We start from the raw sequence: 22,435 nt of genomic DNA, 5'->3' as shown, positions 1-22,435 counted from the left end.
TTATCCGCCTGCATCCAATACACTGTCTAAGAAGCAGATTGTGGCTGATTTGCCAGGGGCACACAAGACAGGAAAAAGATTAAGGGAAAAGCCCACAGGAAAAAAAAACCTCAAAGCCAGTACACCCAGGAAGGGATGTTTCTCACAACCACCACAATGCAGATGGAGTCAGTGCAGATAAGAAGGTAGCTCTTAAATGCATCTGCTCTAGCTATCAAGGCTGGGAATCCCAGGGTAGAAAAGCACCACACCTAAGCAAATAGTTTTACTATTATTTCTTAAGAGAATACGTTAAGGTCAGTACCCACCAATCTCAAAGTAATCTTATCTGAAAGGTATAAACTTATGCAGAACACAAAACCAAAAGTAGCATACAGAATGGCTGTGGTGAAAAATCTTCTCTTCTTAATGTTAACCTGTTGTTAGTGCCACAGTTCAGTAACCTCAAATTACGAATGTATTTTATCAAATACCAACCTGTTGACTCATATCAACGAACAGCTTCTACACATACTATTTGGGAGGTCAAGACCATAGAAGCTGCAGCTATGAAAACGACTGATATTCAGTAGCACAGTCCAGCTCATTGTTGTGCCATTTCTGGCCTACCATTTCTGACCTACCCACCAAAAGAGTGTCAGAAATGGATGACCTAAAGAAAGTCCAAGTATTGAAGAAAACAAAATATTAAATGCTCTGTATAAAATATATTTAGGATTGCTTATTCCTCAGAATTAAGACAATTTCTCCAAAAAGCACAAACGTAATTCTAGAACTATCAACCCCATAGTTCTGCGAGTGTTCAGGCTTACTGTATCCCCTTCTTTCATTCAAGTCAATGCCCTTTATTTGTCCTTCAACATTCAGCTACTATTTTCAAGTTGTTCACAAAATAAAGGTAACAGAAACATCCAATGTATGATCAATCACAAGTAAATAACCTTCAACTAGTCATCCTGCCTAAAGTGAAAACTCCAAAATACATTTGCAAATTGTATCTGAGAAGACAGCAGTCTGCAATCAGGACATGAGGCTAACTTTAATTAAACACTTCACTATAATTTATTTGCACAGCTCTGAAATTGAGGCTGAAGGCAGCATTCAGCAGAGCATAAAAGTAAACTCAAGCTGGCCGTAGATCAAAGCTGGACATCAACAAATGCAAAGAAAACTGCAAACATAAAAGTAGCTCTTCTCTAAAATTAGAGAAAAGGAAGAAAGAAAAGGGGAGATAACGGAGCTGTGCCCAAGTATGCCAAATCATTTGTTGGTGTAAACTCTGCTACGCTTTCTGACAGAAGCTGCTGCTCCCATTCCAGCCAAAAGCATCCCTTCGATAATCAGGGAACCACAGCTGTCTCCCTGTGATTGCTACCACCCAAGCCTCCTTCGTTGTCCTATTGAGCATGCCAGAGACAAAATAAAAAGCCATAGCCATCTTTTCTATACTTACTGTATTTCTACAGAAATGTTAATATTCAAAGTTATCTTTTAAACTTTGTCTTTCACTTGGTTCCAGGAAAAAAGAGGGACAGAGAGAGACCTTCTGTGTTTGTGGGGTTTGTGGCATGCATCTGATGACTGTCTCTAGTTCAACTGAAGTGCTGAAGGTTGACCTAAGAACGTAATGTGCCTAATTACTGATTTCTTTTACAGCGCTCGGTAGGAGTAGGATCAGTCAGTCTGTTCCTTCATGGTTAGGACCCGCTGAAGCCAAGTGCAAGTGCAAGTTTTACTTTCTGTTTTATGTTGCTAGGCTCGGCATTGTCAGAAGAGGAAAAGATCTGAGAAAGCATGACCAAGGGTATAATTCAATATTTAGTAAAATAAAGACAAATCTGACACAAGATAGAAACAAACCAGGAAAGAATCTGAGGCAGATGACAGATTTGTAAGAGAAGAGTTTGGGGGCGGGGGGGAGTCGGGGGTCAGGTGTCTCATGAACACATGAAATTTCTTATAGAGCTGCTTTTGCTATAAAACAAAAATTCCTTTCTTTAGAACCCACTTTTCATATAAACACCATACTCCAGTGTTTACATTAATTTCAAAATAACACTAGCTTTGAAATCCCCTGGTGAGCTTTCCACTCTCTATTGACTTTATGACAAATTTGGTATAAGGCCTCAAAATCCAAGCATGCTGTCTCTGGTAGCAAATACTACTTCCAATGTTTTGTGTGTCCTATGACACTTTGACATTCCCAAGCTGTCTGGGAAAGCTTTTAGATAAATTTGAGGTAATTACACAGAAATGCCTCTGTGAAATCCTGCAAATGACTAACCTGTATATTTGAAAGTAAATTCCCCTACCATCTTGGCTAAATTTGGACACTGCTTATCCAGACTCTATTTCTAGTGGCACAGGATTCCCTATCCTTGAGCTTCTTTTTAGGTCTTATTAGAAAACTGGAATGAGAAAAATAATCTTACGTCTTGAAAAATAATAACCTAATGTATTTCCAAGCAACTGTCTGAGGCAAGCCAAAAAGAGATGATTTGTGCAATTTGGATTTGAACATGCTGTCTGAGCCCAAAAAAGCAAATCATTACCTATCTGGATTAACTGAAGCTGATTTTGTTCTGTTAGAATACTAAGAGATGCACCTGACCCACAATGTCTGGGCAGATTTAAATCACAGAACTTCAGTATTGCTCCACATAGCAAGATACATCTGTGGGGGGTCATTAAATAACTAGCTGGTCATTAAATAACTAGTTGTTTTTACCTACAAGCATTTACACTTCTTCAAATAGATTCATGACATTTTTTCTTTACGTTTGTTCGCACCTTACTCTAGGTATTTTCTTTTTTTACTTCAATATTCCTACTCACACAATAAAATTCCAGAGTAATTCAGTATGACTCACAGTGTCAGCTTACAGTCAAAAAGGATTCTTTGTGTCTAGTTTTTATTACATAAAATTGCAGACTGCGTTACAATGGCAGCTAAAACTGTAATTTGTACCAAAACAGGAAGAAAAAAAGATGTTCCTTAACCTCAGTTTGATAGAGTTTGGCCTCGGAGACCGAATTCAGTCACAGACACATTTTACGTGCTCTCTCTTGCCCCTCATCCTATCTGTCCAGCTAACACAGCTCCATTCCAGGCAGGGCTCTGCTGAAGCTTCTCCTATAGGTTGCTTTTGCTGTTCCAGTATCCTTTTTAGAAAGAGACTGAGGTTTAACTTGTTTGCTCGCTTTCTTTTTCCAGCTTATAGCAGGTTTTTTTTCTACTAACACCCAGGGAGAGTGAATTAAGATCGAAGCCTTTTTATCGCCTACAGAAAAGAACCTCTTCTGTGTTTTATGGTTACAGAGCCCCAGATAAATCGGAGCTGACATAGCCCCGTTCCCTGTTGATAACGCTCATCCTGTCAACTCCTCCCTCTACATCTGTTTTCAACTTCACTTTTCCTTCTTTTAATTCATTCATACTTCCCCCCCGCCCTCTGTCCCAAATCACATTCTTCCAGTTTCCCTTAAGTGGAAGGCAAAACTAATACTTGATACCTTCCTAATTCTAATTAATTAATTCTAATACTTGAGTATACCTTCTTAATTCATTACATCCAGCGAGATATCCAATCAACAACCCTATTTTTTTAATCTTTTCTAATTATATTTAAATGCAAATCTAGTTTTTCAGGAATTCTGAAATAAAACATTCTTATTTTCATTCACATTAAGTTGATATTTATTTATTTTAAAACCTCTAAAAACATTGCTTTGGTTATGAAACATTAAAGGACACGATATCATTTTGAGGCCTAAAATCCTATCAGAAATTTTATTATTTTAACCTTTCATTAAGTGATGGTGACATTATTTGTCATCTCACAAAGCTTACTAGTGACAAAATTTTAAATTAAAGAATCTAATTATTCTTTCGTATATGTGTTCATTATTTATAGTCTCCTCTTTTATAAGAGCTAACTGCAAAGATATTTAGTAGCATTAGTCTCTAAAGCATAAAGTCACATTGATCACACTTTCCTAAGCAGAAACAGTAATCTGTATTTGCCAGCCTACTTGGTTTAGCTTATTCAGTGGTAATTATTCATGCAAATATACATTTACAAATTACACAGACTAAGGATAAACTAAACAAAAACAGAATTGTTCAGCTGTAATGTGACATCTTAAAAAAGAAATCATAAGCTACATATGTACATAGTAAATTATAATGGTGTGATTTAAACCTAGCTTTAAAACTTTCAGTGAAATGACTTTATGTCAGAATCCAGTCCCGCTATGTCAGAACTGAACAAATTCTCAAGGCCGGCCTGCAGTGACACGGAGGTTTTATTGGCTACTCTCAAACACGAATTATGAAAGTAAAGCAACCAGAGGGTGCAGGCTATCCTCCTTCAATGGCCTTTTTGTCATATATCGAATAAAAAAAAGGCATTCCCTCCTAGGATAGCTACAACTGTTGTGTCTTTGGAGAAGATGCTTGCGCCTTACAGAAGGTGCCGGAAAGTGCTTTCTATACAAGCAGGTTCTGCAGATTGCAGCAGAAACGGCCGGCTAACAGCTAATGTGGGGAAGGAGCCGTCTCAGCTGGGCAGGAGAGGCTACCAAGCGGCACTGGGCACACTCCCCTTCACCTCTTTGTAGGGTCCTCATGAAAAACAAAACACAGTGAACCATGGAGCATAGTGAAGCACGAGTCTGCACCTACACATCCCGAGAAGGAAAGTAATCTCCTGTCTGAAATGACGGGTCAGAAGAACAATGTCCTGCGAATGCAAACACTCTATCAAAGATAGAATATGTGTGTCAACTGCAGTGAAATGTTACACGGAAGTGCTTTTGAGTCTTTTTAAGTAGAATTGAAATATTTCATTTTATAACTATAAAACATTTGATATCTTCATTTCCTAGAGAGTAGCATTTCAACTTTGTTCAATTGTTTCATTTTTAGAGTTAGTCTGGCTGTGTTAAAACAGAAACATCTAGGAAAATAGCCTTACAATTTTCAGGTTTCCCATTTTTGCCACAATTCTGATTATATTTTGGAACAGCGTACTTTTCATAGGATGAGAAGCCTGTTTTCCAATCAACTCTCATACTAGTGCAGGCATAGTGCACTGAAATGTACAGGCTGGCTGTATTTCTATGCACGCTTGCTATGCAAACACATAAAACATAAGTTGTTTTTACTGCAAGTACACAGATACAGAAAGATAAAATAGACATCTACCTCAAAGATGCAGATAATCACATGTATGTACAAGAGGAGGTCCTCCACTGCATCAAGAGAACACTTGAACTTTCAGAAATGTCAGTGAGAAGTCTATTTTCCAGAGTATAATAAATGCTCTTTCATAGAGTAGCCCTTGCTTGGCCAAACATCACACACTTGAACATAATCAGAGAGATGCCCAACCATGTAGTGCTTTAAACACGAATCTGAGTGGTCAAGCAGCATTTTATCAAACCTGGAGAAGCAAACATGCAGTTGTGAAAAGGAAAATGACATCTTCCCTATCTGATGTGAATTTTGTTGTTTTAAGCCATTATGCAGATGTATAGGTCTATAAATTACCTCTTTAGAAAAAGGATTGAGGAAAAATACATTCTAAAATGACAAATATGTTCAGATGAAAGAAAAGGACACCAATGAAAACAAGGAATATACTTGAGCAATAATGAATTCAAGTGGCCCAAATGACTGACCAAGATAAAAATATAAAGAAGGCTGTATGTGAGAACATCATAGCTCTATGTGATTAAACAAGTAGATATTTCCTTTTTTCAATTACCTAACATTATGGAAAGAAGACTTATCTTACAAGTGACACGTAGCATGTGATTCAGGTAAAAGTGTACCACAAAGAAAACCTGGTTCTTTGTTGTTCCAGGCTTTCAAGTTTTGTTTTTAAAAATGCACTCAATATTTTGGAATTGGCATTTGGTCATTAATTGTGATACTGTATTCTGCACTGCTTAGTCATCTAAAGATTTCTATATAGCAGTACCATTTATCTTGTCCTTCAGAAGTAGCTAACCTTCATTTTCAAAATGTTTTATTTTTATGAATAACAGCAAGGATGAAATGAAAGTTCAGGATAGGGCCCTGCCAGGTATCATTGCTATAGCGTAATCAGTAGCTCACCTTTATCCTAAATCTTTCCAAAGGTTAGGGTGAAGGTTTTCCTGAATTGTGCCAAATTTCACACAGACATTTTGGTTGTTCATCTCTGCTAAGTGTTGGCAGAAACACCATGGAGAATTTGTGAACTTGGTTCCTGTGCTCTCAGCAGGGATGGAAAATCCTGCAGAAAGAGAGGAAATCCTATGCAAGGGACAGAAACTGCTGCTTTTTAGAAACGGACCCAGCAAATTGTTCACCTTGTACAGTGGCTTTCCATTAAGCCACATCTCAAAAGGAAAGATGGAAGAATGCTGACATTATCTAAAATGCATGGGAAAGTCTGAAAGGATACCAGAATCTGGACAACTTGGTGGGGAGGAAGGAGTAATCTGACCTCCGACATCGCACAACTGATTTCACTGGTAACGCAAAAACTTCACCATCACTGCAGCCCTGCTAGAGCGTTGGAGCTGGATCTGAACCTGCACAGAGCTTCCCCCATCTTTGAGACAGCCTGGAAGCCAAGTCAGCCCCCTTTACAGCAGTAGAGAACTGCTCAGTATTGTTGTAGCAATAGCACTTTATGGTACAGTTTTCAATAAAAGCAGTTAGGGACATTATTACAGAACTATCAGTTACTATAGAAATCTATACTCAGTTCTTTCTCTTCCTCCATTATGATCCCTCCTGCCCAGAATGTTGAACAATCAACAAAAAGAAACTAGGGAGCTCAGTATGCGCTCTCATAAATTCTGATTCAACCACAAATTTCCTTAACAGTCCAACTTCCAACATCAAGTGGTCCCTTTCCTGAGTTTCCACAAACACAAGAGACTAAATTCAATAGACAAGACAAAGAACGCGCAACACTCATCATAAAAAATATTCACTAGTCATATCATCTACTGAAGAGCTTCCCTCCATATTTCTTCATTTGTCTTTACATTTTTGGTACCCGCTTTACAAACACTATATATTGTGAAGAAATTATCTTCACTGTCTGCAGAGAAAATTGAAAAGTTATGAAAATTTAATTTCAGGCGGAGCAACTCTACAGGTATTAAGACAACAGCAGTAAGATCATCAGGGAAAGATCTGAACTGAAGGAGTCAGTCTTACCCACCAGATCCTGAGCCTAACACTGTCCATGCTGATACAATTTCTTATTCTAGATTTTTAATTTGTGTCGTTACACGATCGCAATATTTTCTTTTAGCCTTAAGTCGTAAGAGTTTTATAGGTAAAAAGACAACATGGACAAAGACATGAGAATTTTTTTTTTTAATAAAACCTTTGGTTAGAAGAATGATGCAGCAATTTTTTTGCCAGTAACATAATTTCTAGCTTTTCATATTACTTCATTCTCTAAAATACTCCCCAAGTACAGATCGTGCCTGGCAAGCACTGACCTGCAGTAGGAGGAACATCTCTCCTGGATGACAACACAGCAGGAGCTTTCTTGCATATTTAAGCAGCTTTGCTCTCTAGTAGTTGAAGCCATTGCCAGACCTCTTCTATCCTTATTCACCTCTGTCTGCCCCTCGAAGACATCAGTGTGAAGCAGTGAATCTTACAGGAGACAAGACTAACTCTATATGGTAACATAATTCAGTGGAAGGAAGATAAATTCCTTGAAGCATCTTCTTTCTCACACACACCTACCCTTGGGCCAGTCACAAGCTGGTGATTGATTAGTCACCTTCTCTTTGAACTGCAGAGCACAGGAACATAAGAAATAATTATGAGAATAGAACGGATATATCTCACGATTAATTCACATTAAGGCCCTTTTAATGAATGAGATAAACACAGTAACTAATATTCATTACATGAGGTGTTAGACATCAGATTTATCTGTATTTAGGGGAAGAGACAGCGTATCAGACAGAAAAAACTAGGAATGCCTAATTCTAGAAAAAGGCACGACCAATGTATTTTCAGCTTTGTTTAGTTTGCACTGATTTTTTTTATTATTATTATTTATAAGCAGATACTTCTCTCCTGGGATTGCAACTGGTGATACTGGAAATACAGCACAGTCAGAAGTGCTGTATTTCCAACCAGCTTAAAAGTGAAATTCTGAACAAAAGCTTTTTCTCAGGACATTTTAGTCCAGCCCAGCCAGTGAACAGGCTCTGGCATTTTGACAGTTCACATACACACCCAATGCACTTCTGCCAACTGTACCAAAGTCAGACTTGCCTAACTGAGTCTTTTTTTTTTTTTTTTAATATTCTTTTTTACATTTTTAAGAATTCAGTTCTTATGTATTTTTTTCAACCAGCTGTATCACAGCTCCACATTTTTTCATCCTGCTCTGAAAGGCTTTCAAACGACATTTGCTTCAAAGGGTTTTCTCTGAGAGGCCTTCTTCACTTTTTGGTCTTTCTTACTATTAAGGCTCTGTGTCCAGGTTTACAGCATTCCTCAAAGCAGTCTCTAGAGAGGTTCATGCTTTGCTCTTTTACATCAAAATTCTTCAACAAAGAAGTCAGACAAGCTATTAAAATCTGTCCTCACCAAACTATTCATATAATGGCAGCTTTATCCTCAACTACTTTACATTACATTTAAAACCTGTCATGTATGCTTTTTTTTCTTTTTTAGTAAGAACTTATTTCCACTCTTTCAAAGTGGTCATCTTAGAAGATTATATTTGGACTTCATATTACCATATCCTAACACAGACAGGAAGTCTTCACACTTGTTTTGGATTTTCAATGCTACTTTCATTTAAAAATATTAAAAAAATTTTAACAATGAGAAAAAAAAGAGTCCTGTACAAAAGCATTCAATAAGCTGACATTATTACATTAGAAGAAATCAATTTTTAAGATTTTGACAAGATGTTGTCCCATATTGACTGTAAAAGTTATACTGGTAGATACAGATAACTCCTAAGATAAAACACATTGCTTAGGCTTCAACTGGTAAGATTTATCACGCTGCATCAAAGATTAAAATAGTCGCTCCTGATTCTTTTCAGCTGCGAGCTCTAATTCACAAGAGACACCAGCATTATTTACACTTTTTGTCTATTTTCAAAAGTAATCAAGTGCAGTATGTCAGAAAAGTGGTTTGTTCTTTCTTAAAAAAAATTATTTTATTACAGTGATTCTAACCTGTATTCTCATGGATGACCGACTGATGCCTGGGACTGCCAGGGCTCCTAGGTACAGGATGCACAGGCACCGTCAGGTGTAATCTGCCTCCAACTACAGATGCTTTTGTATTGCTAATGTTCCTTAAAAAGTTTTAGGACTTGCTTCTCTTCCTCAAAAATAAACTAAAAAATGAGAAGAAGCAATAGTTTAATCAATATTGTATTTTAGAGTCACTCATAACTATCACAAAGCTGAGTAGCATTTTAACAGGTTCTTTGTTGTTTATGCTTGAAACTACATTTTTTTTAAACAATGAAGTATACAAGCTGTTTTAGGGACAAGGATTGAGTATTATGTAAATACAAAAATGTTTTGTTATTGTAATCATTATATCAGTTGTAGTTGTTTCTTACTTGTTTTTCTCACCCTAGCATTTTTTTTTCAAAGCTGGTATTATTTGCTTTATAGTCTCTCTGTTGGAGAAACTTTTTGCCTTTTTTTTTTTGAGTGTAAGCAAGATCCCTTCAAGGCAGTTTTAAACCTTCAAAATATTGGAGAAATTTAAAAGAAAAAGATCCCCCAAACCCAAACCAAATAGCTCACAGAAGAAGCAGTTTTTTGCTTGGGAGTCCTCCTCTGAGGAGGATATGCCTTTGCAAACTTAAACAGAAAAAACACAGGTATGCTCTTGGTAGGTTCAAATTTACTAAGAAGATGTAAAAGAAATTGCAGGGAGACAATAAGATAGCACTACCTAAGCAAAACGTGCCTTGTGATTTGGCAGAAGGATTTCCACTTGACTTGGAGTACCTTTGTGTTCAGGTTCACACCAAACACCATTAACAAAAAGCGGGAATGAAAGAAGAGTAACTAGGTAGGTATCAACCCAGAGATCTACTGAACAGCATAAGTGATTGCAACTTGCCTGGTCTGAATTATACAATAGAGTAATTAAAGAGAAAAATATTTCTTAGAGATCCATGCATTTACAGAAGTTACTTCCACTTGTATTCTCTCACAGTGACTACTAACAGACAAGATTCAACTCCGGTTAAAAATTATGTAATTCCCATTGATTTCAGTAAGAATTTTCACAGAATTGTACAGGTTGGAAAAGACCTTTAAGATCATCGAGTCCAACCGTAAACCTAACGCTATGAAGACCACCACTATACCATGTCCCTAAGCACCTCATCCACACATCTTTTAAACACTTCCAGCGATGGCGACTCAACCACTTCCCTGGGCAGCCTGTTCCAATGCTTGATAACCCTTTCAGTGAAGAAAAATTTCCTAATATCCAGTCTAAACCTCCCCTGGTGCAACTTGAGGCCATTTCCTCTCCCCCTATCACTTGTTACCTGGGAGAAGAGACCGACCCCCACCTCTCTACACCCTCCTTTCAGGTAGTTGTAGAGAGGGAGAAGGTCTCCCCTCAGCCTCCTTTTCTCCAGGCTGAACAACCCCAGCTCCCTCAGCCGCTCCCCATCAGCCTTGTGCTCCAGACCCTTCCCCAGCTCCGTTGCCCTTCTCTGGACACGCTCCAGCCCCTCAATGTCTCTCTTGTAGTGAGGGGCCCAACACTGAACACAGCATTCGAGGTGCGGCCTCACCCGTGCCGAGTACAGGGGCACGATCACTGCCCTAGTCCTGCTGGCCACACTATTCCTGATACAAGCCAGGATGCCATTGGCTTTCTTGGCCACCTGGGCACACTGCTGGCTCATATTCAGGTGGCTGTCAACCAACACCCCCAGGTCCTTTTCCGCTGGGCAGCTTTCCAGCCACTCTTCCCCAAGCCTGTAGCGTTGCATGGGGTTGCTGCGGCCCAAGTGCAGGACCTTGCACTTGGCCTTGTTAAACCTCATACAATTGACCTTGGCCCATCGATCCAGCCTGTCCAGGTCCCTCTGCAGAGCCTTCCTCCCCTCCAGCAGATCAACACTCCCACACAACTTGGTGTCACCTGCAAACTTACTGAGGGTGCACTCGATCCCTTCATCCAGATCATTGATAAAGATATTAAACAGAACTGCACTAAAATCTGAATAAAGCACCAAACCAATCTCCCAGGTCCTCAGTGTTTGCACCCTTTAGTTTTTACCATGCAATTGGAATATAAATAATGTTTATGGTTCAACATTGCTCCCTCTCAAATATTGTAGAGGCCTAACTGAAAAATGCCTTTAGCTGATTACGTGCAATGGCATGGAAGTGCTCAGTGATCTGTTATATCTGTAGATATCAAGATACCTCACCTTTTGCTTTTTTGCACTTAAAAAGCTCATTTCGTATTAATGACTTTATTACGAAAATGTCATTACTAATATTTTATTAGTAAAACATCAGTACAGTATTGACTCGCAATTATACAACAGCAAGAGGTTTTGCAGCAGTAGCCATTTGCATCTTTGAAACCCTGCCCTTCAATGATACAAAAATCTTGCAGCAATATTAACCGGGCTTTTGTGCATGATGAACTACTATTATTTTTAGGGAACTGTACAACTTTATTTATGAATGCTTATGTGATATATGCCAGAAAACTGACAGGATGTTCTGCAGGACATCTCTTCAATGATCGTTTTTGTAGTCCTTGACTGCAATTTTAAATTATATAACCTTCACATTGCATTTCACAGCTTCCTATATGTAATTATAATGGAGTGGCAGCTATGCTGTAGTTAATGTTGAATGTTGTTTTCTGTTTAAAGGTCAAGTCTATTCTAAAATCCATATTCTTAGTGAGATTGTCTTGAAAATTTGCTGTGCCTACTTGGTATGCGGAACAGTGGTCTAAATTATGATTATTTGTGGAAGAGGTTTCTCAGAAACTCTTCTATAAATAAAAGATAAATAAAGCTCCTCTAAAACGTCTAAATGTTACAAAAATCTCATGATTCTTCTCATTTGTGTGTATGTGTTATCCAACCTATAGCCCTAACCATTTGCAAACTGATTTCAGTTGCTAGGGATTCATTTTAGCTAGTACATGTCTCTTCAGAGAAGAAATTTTAGAAAATGTTAATAAAGATAATAATGAACTAAATTGGAGTGTCTAAAAGAATTAAATGCACACATGTATCAAGATTCCCTCTAGCTTGATATTTTGCACCAATGTGCCATCAAAACTGACTGAAAGACTTAGGGTGAGACGCTGTGATTATATAATCGGAATTATATGCACTCTCTGCCTTTGGAATTCAAGATGTGCAAGTGAGCATGCTGCAGAAGGCTCATTTGGAAATTTTGCCTAGGGATAAAAATAACCTGGGAAGATTTTAAAATTTTCTAAAACCAACCCACTGACACCAATCTTAATTCAGAAATATTGTTAAGGAAATTACCACTGATTAGCTAGAGGGAAGATAAAACATAATAAGGGTGCACTAATCGCATTTCCAGCACAATGAAACCAAATCAAAGCGAGCTGTTAGGTCAAGGATTTCCTGATGCATTCTCCCTCCAGAGGAACTCATAACCTTTTGGTGCAGCGCTAGAAATATAGAGAGCTGCAAGTACTGCAAGGAAACAGTGCTGCAGTACTGTGAAGACCCAGCAGAGAGGGGAGGGGACTGTAGGGCACACAAGTGGGGAGCCGGCAATGAGTGGGAAAGATTAGAGGAACAAGTAGTAGAGGAGAGGAAGACTCCCATCTTCCTGCAGAGTCAAGGACCTGGGAAAGAAGGGGATGGATGGGGAGAGGAGACATCTCAGCACAGCCATAGAAAATGGGGTATTTGATAAGAAGTGAGCAAGCCCCCCTCCTTGTGAAAGAGGATCTGACAGCAATCCGAGTTCTGCTTCCCTTATTCCGATCTTGCCAAGATTGAAGAATGGTGGGAAGATCACTGAGTGAGCTTAACAGATGGGTTTGCATTTCTCGTATTGCTTCAGGTTGCATTAATCTCTGCAGTGGGTTCTCATTTAGCTGAGAAAATGTCACCAAAACAAATGAACCGGAGCAGGCTGATATGCTATCAACAGATGTAGAGAATCTCTTCTGCATATTGTAGATAGAGGCAAACAGTCGGCATTCTCACTTGTCTGCTCCCTGCAGCCCCTCCAAAACTAATCAAAGATATCGCTGGCTGAGCTGGGAATATAAATGTCTAAAATCAGCAGATACTTCTAATAGAGAAATGGGTAGAATCAGTCAAGGAACGTGGACAATGGCAGGGAAGTGAGGTGATGTAGTGGAGGAGTCCAAGCAGTCAGGGAACAGGGACAGAGGAGGGGTCAAAGTACAAAGGAAACATAGTCAGGTGTTGGGAGAACTGCCTTGGAGATGGGGATGATTCATTTCTGTCCATGAAACCATCAGATCCCTGCCTGCATATGCATTCCCATTTCAAGAACATTCCAGTACTTGTACTTTTCTTGCATCCTCTCCTGGTTCCTGAAGCAACATAGTCCTTTCAGTGTATGAGGTAGAGAAAAGTGATGTTTTGCTGGGCTTGCCGAGAGTGTCCACAATGATAAAAGGAAAGGATGGAGGAACAGCAAAGGAACCATCAGGGATTTGGTGCATTCAGCAGTCAGTTACTCCTGAAGAGGCAGAGGAGTGTAATATAGCATGAGGCAACACTGTATAATGGAGGACACTAAGCATTTCTGTTTAAAGTCTTAAAGCAGATTTAGGATTGCCAAAAATTCCTTAACACTTCCATAAAGCAAACAGTGAATAAATTTAAGGTGAAAGGAAGGTGAGGAAGACTTCATAGCACACAAACAACTTCAGAAAAATCAGGGAATACAAAGTAAATACAATCTTCATTTTGCTTTAATTAGTCTGTCCTTGAATGTTGTCCCAACACAGTAACCATCACATCTGCTAAAATTTTCTCTTTACAGTTGCTAAAGAAACAGGGAACAGAGCAGATTAACATTGCACCACCAAAACTGAACACTTGCTTCTTCCTGAAGTTCGCTGTACTCGGTGGGCCTGCTTTAAACCAGCCGCCCAGATGACCCGAGTACCACCCAGCCTTCTGCTGCGCTTCCAGCCAAGACGTATCCTTACTTACCCCTCATTGCACACGGGGGACCAGCGCCGTGCATGTTAACAGATGGGCTACAATATGCATCTACACTGACGCTACTTACCAATCTGGTACTGCAAGGAGGACGCTGGATCTCTGGGGGTTCGCACACACCTCTCCTCGGCCCTCGCCGATGGTTCCCCAGCTCATCCCTCCACTGCTCCGCTGGTGACAGCACACGCAGCCACAGCTCGTAGATCACCGCGCGCCGTGAAGGCAGGGAGCAGCACATTCGGATTCATCGCACTACACTCACTTGGACACTGGCTAGATACTGTTTGACAACGCATTTTGCTTTAACACATAAATTTGATGCAATATAATTTCCCTTTATATATGTACTCTGTTGGCCAGAGTGGCTTTCCTGTTTTCATCAAGCAGACAAAAGGTTTAAACTCTATAAAAGCTGGCTGATATTTAAGTTTTAATAAAAATATTTCACATATGTCATTCTTTCCTCAGACTGACCTAGTCTACGAGACATTATTTACATAACTGCTGCAATATCTATTTCAAAAGCAACTAGACAGCTCTCTCCAGAACTGTAGGCTGCCCTGCCTGTCACTGTGATGGGTAAACAGTGTCACCTTTTCAGGGCCCGATGAATTATAGAGAAGTAGTAAAGTGCACCATCCATCACAATGGCACTAAGTAGGTTTTTGAAGTAGATTTCAGATCACAAATGCTCACATTTTTACTCACAAATGCTGTTTAGACTGTTACCAGAAAGCATAAATTGGATGGCTCATATACAATGGCCCATATGATGAATGGACATGACAGGTGGTCAAAGAAAATGAGTCTTGCTATTCTACCAATAACCTTGTCAACATGAAAGTAGAGCTGTAGCTCTGCTGGTAGCCAGGCTGCAATAACTTAATGATTTTATTTGTCTGAACTTCTAGCAAACCAAATATACAAATGAGATACAATGCAGCAGCAGCATCAAAGCAATATTAGCAATTCCACCTGATTATGTGACACACAACAGACATTTTCTACTAAGGATGTGTCACATTTGAAAGAAAATTATTCAGATTACAAGTAGGTGTCACACAAATACCTTTTCACAGGAAAACCCTCATGATTTTGCAATGATCTTGCAACACCCACTGCAAGATATTCGAAACACACAACTTGTAGCTCCACTGCAAGCAATCAAGTCACCCTCTGATAGCTGAACACAGCAACAGTCACCACCTACTAATTCTCATTTAAAGTTTTCCTACTTCCATTAGTTTAAATAGTAGAGATTACTGTGTAGGACAAAGTCAGGGAGGTTAGATCACTACCAGTTTATCTATAGCCTAAACAAAAAAGGAAATTCCCCTTTTAGGCAAAACTCTAGATCTTAGGATACTTTGGGTAGACTTTTTGAGGAATAAAAGAAAACATCTGAAGTTTTGTGAGGGTGCTAGGTGTCTCAAAGATCTGACTGTAAAATTGTGCACAGCAAGTCATTCTTTGGCTCAAGTACAAGCTCTGAGTTTTGCCAAAGCCAAGGTACACCCCTGGTGATGAGTACATACACAATGTGCATGGTCCTCATTTCTGCACAACTCAATCGTAGATAAAACTGCTCTAAAATATAACTGAAAGTGGTACATATGTTGCTGGTAATAAAATCAATTATTTTTCCCAGAACATTGGATTTCCTTTAATCTGACGAATTTGTTAGCAATACATTTATTTTCATGAAATAAATCTCAAAGGCACAACTGTACTTATTAAGTTACAATGAGAAACTAATATTACATGTACTTATTAAGTTACAATGAGAAACTAATATTACATATTGAGTTTCTAAGTGATAAATGTGAGAAGCCAAACCCATTCATTAGTACTTTTTACTTGTCCATGGAAAAGTTAAAGCATACATCGTGCAGGTTAGGACCTACCCTTGCCTACTTCATTTCAATTCTTAACAACCACCTCTAACCTGAAGTTGTTGGGCTGACAGAGCCCCTGAATAGAGGCTGTACGGAGATAATGACCATGAGACTCAGTATGGAAAGTAGGCATGTCAGGTACACAAGAACAGGAGATGAAGAGAAGTCTCTCTCCCAAAGGAGAACAAGAACTCCGTTCCTTCTCCACTCTGGAATAAATCTCTTGGACTAAAAAGCTTCAATGCTTTTAAGAAAGAGAAGCTGAAGCTTGTGGACTTCAGGATGGAAACTTAAGGATCTGACTTTCTACCAGCCCTCATATTTCCTACAGCCCAAAATTCAAAATTATATTAATAGTCCATAAAATGGGTTAGTTAGCATCATGCAACTTTCCCCATTTTGACTCATTACAAGATTTCCACGGTGCATTACATGTTATCAATAAACATTACAGGCAAACACTGTCACAAACAAAAGGAAAATACACAACAGTTGCATTTTACTGTTAGAAATTCAGTAACTGATATGCTATAAATATTAAGATATTCTCAAAGTATAAAGGTGTTTTGGAAGAGGTATCGTCCAAACCCAAAGCCATTCACAATCTGTTCCTAGACAGTCTATTAGTGTTCTAAGTCATGAAAACAAACATATCTTTTAAAGAATAAAGAAACCAGGATGGAAAAATCCCTGCATCATTGGAATAACATACAATACTTTAAAAAGGAGAAAGACAACAGTAATGCAGTGAGCAGTGAAATTGCAATTTTTATATTTCAGAAATATTTATTGAGATTTATACTATCTCAGCTAGGAAAGTAAATAGAAATTATGACCCCTTTGTGTACCCCCAATATATTTGGAAAGCAAATATAGGGAGGTAGCCAGTGAAGACAGTAAAGAGGATAAAACAAGATAATCCAAGACCTTATTTCACTTGGCAAGCAACAAATCCCAACAGGCAGGATATTTTTGCTGACAAAACTTCCTAACAAAAGCTACAGTAAGATAAAAATACAAATCGGGCTTTTCAAGAGGAAACAGAGCAGATGTGTCAACTGAGTTGCCACAGAAGAAAGTATGCGAGACCTGCGACCATAAGTCAGGAGCTCCAGGTATTAGCCCAGCACTCCCACCGGTCTCACTGCAGAAAACCTCATCTTACTCTTCCTACAGACATCCCTCAAACCAGTAGCACTTATACATCAACAAGAATAAAATGTCGCTCTAGACACAGCTTTCAGATTTTTACACCCAAGCAAAAGATACCAATTCATAAACTCAGATCGTTTTTTTTTTTTTTTTTTTTAAAATTATCATGTCAAGCATTCAGGTCTGACTAATTTTTAAGTTTGAATTGAGATTGGCCGCATGATGTTTTACCCAAATATGTTTACTTTAAGGCTGGGCATTTCACCATGTGTACCTTGCCAGCCAAGTTCAACAAAAGCTGATGTTTTCTAACTCTATTTCACCACAAACGACAGAGACAAATGGTCATATTACCTCAAGAGTTCCTTTGGCAGAGTAAGCTGCGTACGAGTACAGGAGGTCTTGGCTATGAAGTGTTTTGGTCTCTCTGTTGCACTGTTGTCCACTAGGATAAAAGCATTCACCGCTGTTTTTCAGAGTTACTGTGTTTGAAGAAGAACCCGGTAGGTCAAGCAAAACAGAGTAATTTACCAGCTGGACATCTTCAAGGCCTTGGGAATTCCACTGAACCAGAATTTTCATTGCAATGTCTACATCATCTCCTCTAGGGAACCGTAACAAATCTCTGGAGAAAAGACACAAGTAAACACAGTTTCAGTTTATTTCTCACCAAGATGCTTGTATGCATCAGTCCATAATTTTATGCATAATGTATCATCAAACATGCAACCCCCCCCCTTTCCCCCCAAAAATCACCCTTCATTTTTTTGCAAATAATTTCTTCCCAATTGTGAGATAAAAGCAACCACTTTTTGGGAAACAAAAATAAGGACAGAATATTTATAGGAAACATATCAAATTAAAACATAAAAAATTCTGCAGAAATTGTCATAGTAATTGTTTCAAAATTAATCTCTCTGGTGCTGATCAAGTTTCCGATATAGCATCAATTTAATCAACTATTGAATATAAAGAATGCAATCTGAAGTAACATTTCAGGGACTTCAGGGAGGGCAGGATGCTGAAAATGAGTTGTAATTATATGTTTGGCTTAAATTCATCAAGTAAAGCCAATTTCCTAAACAGAATGGAACTGTTCCCCCAAATATTGTGCTAGCTGTCAGAAAGTTTTCCTCAGATTTCCTACCTGCACTGAAGGATTACCTGAGCCAACAGCTTGGCAAGCATACAACACGAGCCTGGAAATTATTTTGGCAGTGCCTACCAGATGGGCCAACTGAGACTTCAGACGGATTGGTCTGGGCTTGTATCACTGGGTTTGTATCACTGTTCAACACCTGCTACCAGATGGGCCATAGGATGAAAATGGTGACGGCACTGAAGGACCACCCTCCTCCCCAGCAAATGCCAAAAAGATACCAGATGCAGAGAGTATTTTAAAGATAACTTTAGAGGACAGACACGCTGAAGGGACAACTAAAGGCTTTCCCTACTTACGTAGGCAAGCGCTTATGTAAGCAAAGCAAGACACAAATAAAAAGCACCATCCAAATGCAGTACAAAAAGCTTACAAGCTTACAGAATATTTGCTGAATTTTGTGAGGATTTTTTTTTTTTTTTTTTTTTTTTGGTCTGTGAGGCTCTTGGGACTGAAAAACAAGGCTAAGGATCACAGAGGTATTGATTTCCAAGCAGAGAGATACTGACACTGCCTGAAACTCTTGTTCACAACCTTCTCTTCACAAAAAGGCCAATTATATTTAGATGCTTTAGGGTCCTTAACAGAACTTTAAAAATACCCTGGCTGTCTTACACACATCAAAAGCAAAGGTTGAATAATGCATAGTCTTTTTAAAACCGTTATTGCGAGCAATAGGTATTTGAGAATCCCACCAAGTGCTTTACAGGCACCCCTGTGCTATTCAGAACCCAGCTGCGAAGCTGCAGGCAGGATGCTCCCGGCTGAAGGTACCAGCACTGCTTCCAACGGGGTCTGCACCAACCCCCGGGAGAAGTCCGCCAAGGAAAGCTTATGACAGAAAGCAAGCACAAAGAATCCCTCCTCTACCCCAACAAAACTATCTTATAGTTGAACAGACCTTTAAAAAAAGAGAACATTTACTGCCTAGACAACATCAAAACCTTAAAAAGGCAGAAAGTGAAGTTATAACACCTATTATAGCCTAGAAAGGGCTCAAACATCATATACTACGTTCCAATGTCTAATGCCCATAATCACATTACACGGATGAAATAATTATTCCAACATCCAAAGGATTTAAAAAATATGCAAAAATTCTTTGATCAAAGACTTATGTTGTATCCCAGCCCGCATTACCATAGCGAGGTTATTAGTGTACAAAGTTCAAAATCTTTACAAGAACACTGGACTTCAGTTAAAGACTTCAGAGATCCTGTCAGGAGGAATAACTGTCGTGCAGATTTAATCTTTTTAAATTATCTAAAATAAGTCTTCAAGCAGTCTACACAAAACAGATGAGTTAATCCAACCTGTAGTATATTACAAGTCTCCAATTTCATCTCCTGTGCCTGCTAATGTAATGACATAAACTTAGGCAATGCAGAAATACACAAAGTTGTTTGATTAACACAATCATTAACAGAATATCTGCATTTCCCTCAGGTGATAGAAACATTAATAGAATAAATAATTGCAAGAAACTTATCCCAGGCCCATAAGGTTATGGCACATTTCAACAAGAAGTATTCAGTTTCAATAAAAGGAATTAAGCATTAAAAGAAGAAGATACAATAAGCAAATTGCTCCTTTAGTAATAGAAGTAGTTACTTTCCACTTCATAATTAAATAAGCATGTCTTTGAAACTTTTGTGACAACATACCTGATTAAGTTAAAGAAATGAGCACAGTCACTATTTACTCCATAATTTCTTTAGAGCATGTTAAAATCAAATTGCAAATTATAAGCACACATTATATTACAATAAATCAGCACATATTAGACTACTTTGATAAATCTTATGAACACCACCAAGATTTTTTTTCTAATGGTTTTTTACAATTACTGACTTGCACTTGTCTTTGATATAATTCTGCTGGCTGCATGGACTTTAAGTCAGAGGTAATTTAACTCATTATTTTTATTACATACTGGTTGGGTAACAAGTATAACACGTGAAAACAGTATTTCCTAAACCAGACCAAATTCAGAAACGTGTTTGTTTGACAGTCTGTCCTGAAAAATCCCAACACTTCACGTGCATTTCATAGTCCTTCTCTACAAATCATCAATTAACTTGCTTCCTAAAACTGCCAGGGCACTGAGATTCATAGTAGTAAGATTTAAGCAGTGGAAAGAAACAGGCCCCTGGGATGATCATGTTTCTCACTTCTGCAAGCGGCTGCATACTCAGTAGGAATCAATAGCAATGCGATTGCCAATTTCCATTTACAATACTGGCTTTAATAACGTCAGCCAAATTTTTTATTCCCTTACTCACACTAAAAAGATACTTTATTCAGCTACTTGTTCAGGTTCAGTCAATGGGAATAACCACAAAGTTAACAGGCACATCTCAGTTGCTGTAAATCTGCATAATTTATTGAAGTGGAGCCACCACAGACTTAAGATTTGGTCTCAAGTTAGAATCAACGTTAATAAATATAACAATAACAGTCTGAATAATACTGTGCCTTTATTGGATGCTCTCAAAGAGATTTCCACAAGTTATTTTCCTTTACTTTCTAATATAGATCAGATATTGAACTAATGTACATCAAAACAGGGCATAAACTTGTTTTCATGAGTATTCTGCTCCATCTCAAATACACTCAGTCCTGAACTGAAAAACCACAGATAAAATTGCACTTAGAACTCAGAAAGCATACTCCACTTAAATAAGGTAAAGTTTTCCTCCTTTGCTATGATGACAAGATCAAGCAAATGTTTATGAAGACACATTCTTAGACTTCCTGGGTAAACAAGAAGTCTAAGTCTTATATTACTGCTTGATCAGCTCAATGTCCTGGCCAGCGAAGAACAGCAGCCCATCATCGTTGAAGGTTCAAAGTTCTAAAGCTACAAAAATAATTCAAAATAAGCTGAAGACACATCTGTAATAAAGCCAGGCTTTCTGAGCCTCTGCAGCTTCGAAAGACCAATCTTTAAGAGCTGATTATAAAAGATAAATGAACACAAGCGCACACACAAAAAATACAGAAATTTCATTTACAAATTGGTAACCATGGGGAACATGGAGCTGAAGCAGCTTAATGGAAAGCCACTCGCTATAACAGCATTTCTTACAACAAGGCTTGCTAAAGAAGGGAACGAGTATGGCAAATAAGCCAGCTGCTCATTGCTGGAGATACACCGGGGCACCGCAAAACACCGCTCAAAGGACACTGAAAAATTACAATAGGCCACTCCAACAATCAAAAGATGGAATAATTTAACTGGATAACACCATTCCTTATCAGACAATCTTATTAAACTGGTACAAAACCCCCTAAAAACAAATCTAAAACTGCAGTAGAATTCTACAGGTTTAATCTTAAAAAGGTACAGGGACAAAATTTCCCTTCAAATATGAAGACCTTCAAGTGTGGTTTGTTTGGGTTTTTTTCTTTGAAGATTTAATGTCTGTACTGCAATGAGAGTGGGAAATGGCCTACCCTTCATGGCCTATTAAGAAAAATAATCCGAATTCCAGTTTTGCAGAGTTAGAAGTTTATCTAATTTCCTTTTTCCCAAATTTTGACTGTAAATTTTTACTCTTTATTTTCTTCCAGTTCATTGCAATTGTTGGTAAAGCAATTACTGTAATTTTAGGTAAGAACTAAGAACAAATATAAATTTGGAATTTTTATGGGCTGATTTTTCAGCTGAGTAGTTGTTTTCAAATTCTGGGAGTCACGATGAGTTCACCAGGAAACATTTTTTGTAAAGCTACATCAGAACAAAGTGTTATCTTGCCTAATACGCTGTTTCCAACAGTAGCTGGTAGCAGATAATCAAAAAAGAATGCAAGAAACACATCATATGGGGCTATTATATTTATAGGCTTCCATGCATATGTCTTTTTTCCTAACCACAAACTTTGTCCAGGCTGAGTTTTAAAACTGTTTACATATGTTGAGGATTTCAGAACTCGTTTCAGTCCATTAAGAACTGAGATGTGGCAGTTTCACTGGTGCCGGGCGAGTGC

The 22,435-nt window shown here is 38.4% G+C and overlaps 1 protein-coding gene across 7 annotated transcripts in view; it reads right to left on the bottom strand.

Annotated features, from left to right (window-relative positions):
- The window catches only part of NAALADL2 (N-acetylated alpha-linked acidic dipeptidase like 2), a 520,054-nt gene that overhangs the window by 233,082 nt on the left and 264,537 nt on the right, over positions 1 to 22,435 (bottom strand). For all 7 annotated transcript variants that reach the window (XR_012776415.1, XM_075506899.1, XM_075506901.1 and 4 more), the window contains one exon: positions 17,642 to 17,912. Coding sequence is in view for 6 of the 7 variants with exons in the window: in XM_075506899.1 (XP_075363014.1) it covers positions 17,642 to 17,912 (271 nt within the window). In the remaining variant the exon portion in view is untranslated. The remainder of the gene's footprint in view (positions 1 to 17,641; positions 17,913 to 22,435) is intronic.

Source organism: Mycteria americana, chromosome 7 (genome assembly GCF_035582795.1).
Source record: "Mycteria americana isolate JAX WOST 10 ecotype Jacksonville Zoo and Gardens chromosome 7, USCA_MyAme_1.0, whole genome shotgun sequence".
Taxonomy (NCBI): domain Eukaryota; kingdom Metazoa; phylum Chordata; class Aves; order Ciconiiformes; family Ciconiidae; genus Mycteria; species Mycteria americana.
Note: the sequence above shows the minus strand (reverse complement) of the source record. Positions and strands in the feature narration are given on the sequence as shown.